At 36.3% G+C, this 8296-nt stretch overlaps 1 protein-coding gene across 1 annotated transcript in view; it reads right to left on the bottom strand.

Annotated features, from left to right (window-relative positions):
* Positions 1-6317, bottom strand: part of LOC110453420 (histidine N-alpha-methyltransferase-like) — a 12501-nt gene extending 6184 nt beyond the window's left edge. The window contains exons 1-5 of the mRNA XM_021502364.1: positions 6085-6317; positions 4813-4951; positions 3686-3788; positions 2520-2623; positions 2127-2204 (exon numbers count right to left, since the gene is read on the bottom strand). Coding sequence (XP_021358039.1) covers positions 2127-2204; positions 2520-2623; positions 3686-3788; positions 4813-4951; positions 6085-6276 — 616 coding nt within the window. The 5' untranslated portion in view covers positions 6277-6317. The remainder of the gene's footprint in view (positions 1-2126; positions 2205-2519; positions 2624-3685; positions 3789-4812; positions 4952-6084) is intronic.
* Positions 6318-8296: the final 1979 nt, after the last annotated feature.

Genomic DNA, 8296 nt, shown 5'->3' with positions numbered 1-8296 from the left:
TTGATTATGGTTACGAATGTGGAGTCGTTGAGGTTTTTTTCTAAATACAAGTAGATTCCATCAAGACTTATATTAGAATATTCAAATTTACTTCCATAAGTCTCAACAAATATCTGATGATGAATTTACGAGTGTTCGTATCGAATTAAGTTGCCGCCATCTTGTTTACATTTGAGGCACCAAACGCAAACATCTTGCGGCAAATGCGAAAACATTAAGTCACATAATAAAAAAGTGTACTCTGCACAAATAATATTATTTCTTCCAAACTGATGGGTTCTGATTTTAGCGACAATTAATTGTTTTTTCGCGACAGTCTCGTGCGTAACCAACTAATCAGCAGGCAGGTTACATCAAAGTCACGACAACGGGGATGAGACGGCCCTTTATTTTGTCGTCTGTACACGACAACGGGGACCAGGATGACATATTGTTGTCGTGTGTACACGACAACGGTACGGAAAGAGTTAAGACTGTGTCAGTTTTTCAGTATCATACATTTGTATTCTAGTGCTTGCTTGGCAATACCTCACCTAGTTTTGAGCGTTCGAAAAGGTGGGGTAGGCAACAAATTCTGTCCCCTGGCTGGAACATACCAAAGTCCTTGAAAATGGTAGTTGCTATTCCTTGCTTTAAGTTTAGCTTTTAGGGTTACTTCAACAACTGTTTGTTGTCAGTATAAAGTGACCGGGTGGAATGCTGTGCTGGGTGCCCTATGCAGGTTATTTAAGTAAGAAAGCACTCTAAAAGTCGGCATCAGATCCACGATATCGTAAAGAGACAACTACATTAACATATCCGGTATCTAGCAAATATATACGCACACATAAAACACATGATCTTAGCTGTTACTGTAATAGGATGTTTAACAAAAATAAACCAAACCAAATTTTGACGCTGTGGAACTTTTTGATGTACTGTAAAGTCTTCACTGGATTAAAACAGTTGACAGATTGTGTATTGGATTATCACTGATATTTGTTTCTGTGTTATGCAGTATATTTCGAGAGTACAGTATTGTTTACAACTCTACCTGGACCAGGTCTACAGTATAAACCTTATAGTAGGCAATATTGTTATCATTAAGCTGGCTGAAGGACGTTTCTATAATTTATAATCTGATAAGTGTCCAGAGTGGTTGATTGTCAAGAGTGTTGCAATTATTGGCCAACCAAATCACTTACCAATTTATTAGCATTGGCTGTCAATTAAAACTTCTTGTCGTTAAAGTTGATTCAGGTGAAGAAGAAAAAAACTAGAATGATGTTTGTTTTAAGTAGACGTCACAATCACTTGCTCTACACATTCAAGTTAACTTCATATGAGTGAATAATTAAATAAACATTATTGAAAATCGTATAGTATGCTTGGAAATTATTGTCGTTATATAAAGCCCACCCGTGATATATTTAGTTGTCTTTAACATTGTTAGCTGAAATAGAAAATAATTAATTTGGGAAACATATCTCCAAATAGGTATTTTATTGTTAGAAACGTATTTGTGTTAATTCCATCATCTTTCTATGTCAATGAGTGATGAGTTTGTTTGTTTGTTTGTTTGATTTTGTTTAACGTCCTATTAACAGCTAAGGTCATTTAAGGACGGTCTCCCCTGTGTGCAAGATGCATGCGTGTAGTGTATGTGTGTGTATTTTGGGAGGTTGCGATATGTTCGTGTTTGTCTCCTTGTGATAGCGCGGAACTGATGCCGACTTTATAGTGCTACCTCACTGAGACATACTGCCGAAGACACCCAGCAGGACGCCCCACCCGGTCACATTATACTGACAACGGGCGAACCAGTCGTCCCACTCCTAATTTGCTGAGCGTTAAGCAGGAGTAGAAACTACCATTTTTAAAGACTTTGGTATGTCTCGGCCAGGGGACAGAACCCAAAGCCTTCCTCACAGGGGCGAACGCTCAACAAATGGCCAAAAGTGAGGCATTGTCAAGGGAGACATTAGGAAGAAGAAAGTTATTTAGAAAGGAGAGAAGAGATAAGGTCCCAAATTTAGTCGCCTCTTACGATCATGCAATTGGGGGCAGCAGGTACAATTCTTACGCCCTACCTGCAGGGACACAATGAGTGATGAGACAACTTGATATGCTTTACGCCAAAAAATGACCTCTTTCGTCATTGTAGGCCTTTAGGACAGCTTCCTTGTCTTGTGTAATGTCAGCACTGAAAACCAATTGACATTTTGCTGGAAAATAACGAGAAATTAAAAATCATTAATTTCATTTAATTACAATTTACATTGTATCTACATTAAATGTATTGAGAATCTAAATCATTTGATGCCTCAAATAAGAAATACATTGGATTTTTTTTGTGTTTTAGAAATATTCATTGATTGACATTTTGATGTTAATATCATCTTAACAATACTAAACCAATACTAAAACAAAGAAAACAGCGGAACATAAATCTACACTTACGCTTATTATATTAATGCAAAAAACTAAAACGGTAATAATTGAAACACTAACAGTGATTCCGTAAAATGATAATAACGTACCTGTCATCATGGTCGATATCATCCTCAGAGTGTTCACCTGGTCATCATATGATAAGCCAACTATGCTGTTGAGCCACAGAATAATTTTCACACCTTTCACTCGTCTGTAACAAATTCGCAAGGTAGCAAACGTCAACGTTATCGAAGACATACTTTTAAACAGATAAACCGAATGTCGGTATTCAAATAAATTAAGTAGCTAGTTCATTAACAGTTCCACAGTTTCCTACCTTCTAGCATTAGTACAAATTGGTACAGTGTATGTCGACATAACTATTATAAATTGTTTGAGATTAATGAATCTTTACAAATAACATATTATTTTTCTTTGATAAAATCACTCTTTCAATCTTTCCCAGCGTATATTCATGATACATGCATACTAACCACGTGACATAGTTATAATTTACATGATAAAAATAGGTGTTAGAATACCTACACATTAAATGGACACTATTTAAACGTTATCATAAACATCGTATGTTTTCTCATGCATCACCTGTTTAAGCATCCGATAACCATAACATACATTTTAAACATATCACAAATCCATTGAAGTTTCACTACAAAGATTACTTTTTGGAAATTGTTATAATCTCACATCTTTACCGTTTAAGGGTTTATTTTGGCAATATAATATTCTTAACAAAATGTGCCAGATATCAGCCAGAGCAATCCATAGCATATCTCTGATAAAGCATAAATTAGTATAAATGACTACAGCCTGTGTTATGCGGAATGTAAATATTGATAACTTGCAAAAAAGAACTCCTAGTATCATGGCAAGAAATAAAATGACAAAGGAAGAAAAAAGTACCATATCCTCAATATACACGTCAATTGCAACCAACAAACAATGAAACTCAACTAAAAAAAGGAAAGGAATCAAGTGAGTCTAAGACGAAACGATCCTAAACAAATGGTAAATACGAAAATAAGGTCGTGAACGTCTGAGGATTCTCTCAGGAAAAAAACCCTGTCATAATCAATTGTTTTCTAAGTAACAGTACGTATCTATTCAAGAGGTATTGGTTCATTGAACAGGCTCTGGAATAGCACATTAACTGCGACAGTCTATAATCTGTGTTTTGTCAAATCATAAAAGCATAATATAGATATAAGCTTTGTAACTTTTCCGTTTCAATTTTGGTATCGATAAGTCTTACTTCAGTTGCTCTATTCCTTGAACATGGTCCGCAGCTATAGGTGTAACAACGAGCGAGTCGTGGTAGTCCTCTGACAATTCCTTCACTGTCCTTGATAGAAAATCTGAAAAATATGGAATGCAGCAACATTTTACAGAAATATATCAACATTTCGATTGCATGTTCCTCTATAATCATTAACAGAAGAAATTGCGTTCAAAGAGCTATTAATGCGATTTGATCCGCGTCATTTTAAGCTTCCACTCTCGCAGGAGACATCATGTCCATTATAACTAAACACCATGGCGACGTTAGGATGTTGCAGGAACCTTGTTTGTGCTGACGACACGAATACTTCAATATCGAAAATGTAAAGGAATATATATATATATATAGGTCAATAATAGCTAAATCAAAGTAAAAAGATTGAACGACATTTCTACAATGCCCGTGCTTGTAGGAACACAAATCTGTCACAGACATATTTACCTGGAGCCAAAGCGTTCGTACCAGCGTAAAAACTGAAAAGAAAGCCGTTCAGTTCTAATATTGATTTATCACATACCTATGTAATCTTACAATAGTAATACAGCAATTTTCTGTTGATGTTTTCTGTCGGTTTGTATCACACATGTGCGATACAAGATGTTGTTTACAATACTAGCCGGAACTACTTTCCCCTTTTCCATCTCGGTGGTGGAAACTAAAAATAAACTGTTCATTGGATGAAATAAGCTGGAGCTGTATCTTAATAACTTAATTTAAAAATATGAAACTCGACTAGTCAGATCAACACATATGGGTGATTTGTCTATTTATAAAATCTTTGTATCGATCTCTACCAATTACGGAAGGTATGTGATAAAAGCAAGACCACACACTTGTGTTTTTCTAACGAAACAGAAAGCACTCATTCATTGCGCGGACGTATATATTCACTCGTGAATATATTCATCCGCGCAATAAACGCGTGCTCTCTGATGTTAAGAAATTTTCTATCGGCTTTTAGCATTGTATTAGTGGACAAATAACTTACGATTTGAATACGTTGGATGAATGATAATTTTCTTGCCGTCGGTAGACAATAATAAGCGCAGATATGTTAGTTATTCCTCGAATTGTGCGGAGAAACGATCAATTTCAAATACCTTCAGAGATATCTTCTGGATAAAACAACAGCGTCTTCTGTCTTCTCAGGAGTTCATTGATCACATGTCTGGTTTTGTAGCAGTTTCCGCTTCCTATGTCAACCAGGATTAGGTCATATGGTACTCGTGGAATTATGTCCTTCAAATACAAAAATGACATGTTAACCATTATTTTGCAACACTCATAGTATGTTTAGGGAGTCGTTTTAAATTACAGTGTAAGATTATCATGCGCTAATTTTACTATTTACCTATTTGTTTGTCCATATACTTGCATGCTGGAGGTCTGTTATGGTGTTTTCAACGACTTGTATATAAAAAAAAACAATATCAGCAGTCATTAAAAAACCTGCATCATTTAAAGTGTGCACAAATAGAGCAAATACCAGAGAACAGTTCCCTATGGAATTTATGTATCCACCTGTTAAACAGTTGAAGGTTGTCTCTCAGAGAAGACTCTCTGGTTTCTGTAAATTAGAGTCTTGACTTCATATTCGGTTAAGATTCAAATTTGTATATATTACCACATGAAAAACCTTATCGCAGGTCATGCTAGTTGTGTCTTTAATAGTTCCTTCTGCTTCCATTATTTCCGACTTATTTTCAACTGATCTACAATAACATGAGTGGTCTCAGGATAACCAAGCGTTCCAGCTCTACATTATTTTTAAGCATAGATGTCACAAAGCCTGAAGGAAAAAGGTCACCATGTAGCACGTCATATATGAGACTACATAGGATTTCGTTACGGTGAGGGATTAAAACTGCCTATTTATATAACGAGTGCTTGTTATCAAACTAAACATTTTTATAATGGTTCGATTAATAGTGACAATCTTAAAGTAATTATGAATATAAGCTACAGGAGCATGGAAATTCAGACGATGCAAAATGCGGTTCATGTACTTAAAGTAGAGGTTGAAGATTGGTGTACTATTCGATGCTTAGAGATACCAGCTATTGAGGTGACTTAATAATACGTTTAAACAGTGCAGGCTCAAACGTAACAGCGTGCATTTCTGTGGTGTGACTGCACATTTGTTTAGAACCAATGCACGGTAATTGACCAATGGTAATTGTCATTAAAGTTCCATTGTTCAAGATTCTCGAAAGGGTGCTACCATGCATGTTTCGGTCTGTACCTGTTCTTATCGGTATATTTTGTTGAAGGGAAAACAACTGATTCCCATAATATCAATAATATTTAAAAATGGAATAAGGGAAATATGCACTTTACATTGTACAACGAAGACCAAGTTGGCTTATACGTACCTGTACATTGTGTTGCAGAACAGACATCTGACTTCTTGTTGAATAGTAGTCCGGATTTTCCGTGGTGCATATATGCTGCAGTTCCGATCCGACATCGTCGTAGTTGTACCAAGTAGGGATATACTTAGGACTTGATGTCAGGCCTGTCACAAGGCTCTGTTTTTGGTCGTCTGTCATTTTCTTAATTTTCATACAAATAATTCATATACATTTTAATCAGTTGTTGATGATCACACAAGCAATATTATCCCTATGTTTCGTATTCTTGTTATATTGAATAACTTATTAACATCACATTTTAATTATCAAATATATGATATCTGTATACAAATAATTTTATATCATTCTGAACAATTTTTAAACAATGAGTAAGATATGAGTTTTGGAAACTGGTGCTGCAACTGGTTTGCCATTTTATTCAACCCTATTTATAAATATCTACAGCATTTATGAATTATGTAATGTACAACATGACTATGGGCCATGCATTACCTGTATTACATTTGCTCACGTTGTATTAATGTGGAATGCATACATATGCAAGACCACAAACTTGTGTTTTTCTAACGAATCAGAAAGCACGAGTGTATTGCGGGGACGAATATATTCACGAGTGCGCGGAGCGCACGAGTTAATATATACTTCCGCGCAATAAATGAGTGCTTTCTGATTCGTTAGAAAAACACCAAGTGTGTGGTCTTGCTTTTATCACATGCCTTTCGTATTTGGTAGAGATCGATACAAAGATTATATAAACTTTGATATGTTTTGCAAATACCGGGAACATTTCAGTTCGCCATGACAAGGTGATTCCCATAAAAAGTAGTTCCGGTTAGTAGGTAAATACAACATTCCGTATTGCACATGTGCAATACAGAACGTTGTATTTCATGCTCTGAAAATTGCTTGTATTACTATAACAAGAGTCAACAGGTATGTGATCAAGTTTAATATGACACTGCAATGTCGACGTCATTTAAGGTTCAGTGGAAAACTGATGGTTTTAGAAACAAACAGGCTTCTCCCGTCAATAGTTAAGGTAATTTAAATACGTGCCTGCATGTGTTTTGTGTATGAGTGCAAGTGTTAGAAAGGCAGGGTATGTTGGTGTGCTTGCCTCTTTGTGATAGCGCAGATCTGATGCCGACTTCTATAGTGCTGCCTCATTGAAATACCATCCGAAGCCACCTAGAGCCCTGTCACATTAAACTGCCAACAGGTGGACCGGTTATTGCAATTTCCCCGCATTATAAACGTTAAGCAGGGAATTGCAACTACCCTTTCAAGGACTTTTAGTATGTCCCGGCATGGGGACAAAGCCCAATGGGTTCCTCACCTGGACAAACTTTCAGCATCAGAGTCAAAGTCAAAAGTGTCAAGAAGGCGTTAAGAAACGAAAAGTAGTTAGTAGTAGGGAGAAACACAGAGATTCCAAATATTGCAATGGGTGCAGCAGATTTATTTTTGTCGATTTTGTGTCCCCATGTAGAGGGCATTTCTGCAATTCTCCAATTCTGCATGGGATATCCTTGATTAGTGCCTCTACGTTCAGAATGATATTTGGAATGTTGAACACAATTTCTAAATGTAAGAAAGAATAGACATCAAGATAAGCTTATAGATGTAGGTAGAATATAGAAACATACGTAACATTCAAATGTATATGTTTAAACACTAAACCGTTTATACCTGTGTAGGGGTGTGTACAATAGTACATGTGTAGGGATGTGTACAATAGTAAATATGTAGGGGTGTGTACAATATTACCTATGTAGGGGTGTGTCGATATTACCTGTGTAGGGGTGTGTACAATAATACCTGTTTGGTGTGTGTAATAGTACCTGTGTAGTGGTGTGTACAATAGTACCTGTGTAGCTTGTGTACAATATTACCTGTGTAGGGGTGTGTACAATAGAACCTGTGTAGGTGTGTACAATAGTGTACATGTGAAGGTGTGTGTACAATAGTACCTGTGTAGGGGTGTGTACAATAGTACCTGTGTAGGGGTGTGTACAATAGTACCTATGTAGGGGTGTGTACAATAGTACCTATGTAGGGGGTGTAATAGTACCTGTGTAGGGATGTGTACTAGTACCAGTGTAGGGATGTGTAAAAGTACCTGTGTAGGTCTGCATGCATTTTAAAACAGTCATATACATATTTGAATGTGAAAATGCTATATATTTGTTTATGGGAAGAAGGAATATTCTTC

The sequence above is a fragment of the Mizuhopecten yessoensis genome, unplaced genomic scaffold, assembly GCF_002113885.1.
Source record: "Mizuhopecten yessoensis strain PY_sf001 unplaced genomic scaffold, ASM211388v2 scaffold7283, whole genome shotgun sequence".
Taxonomy (NCBI): Eukaryota; Metazoa; Mollusca; class Bivalvia; order Pectinida; family Pectinidae; genus Mizuhopecten; species Mizuhopecten yessoensis.
Note: the sequence above shows the minus strand (reverse complement) of the source record. Positions and strands in the feature narration are given on the sequence as shown.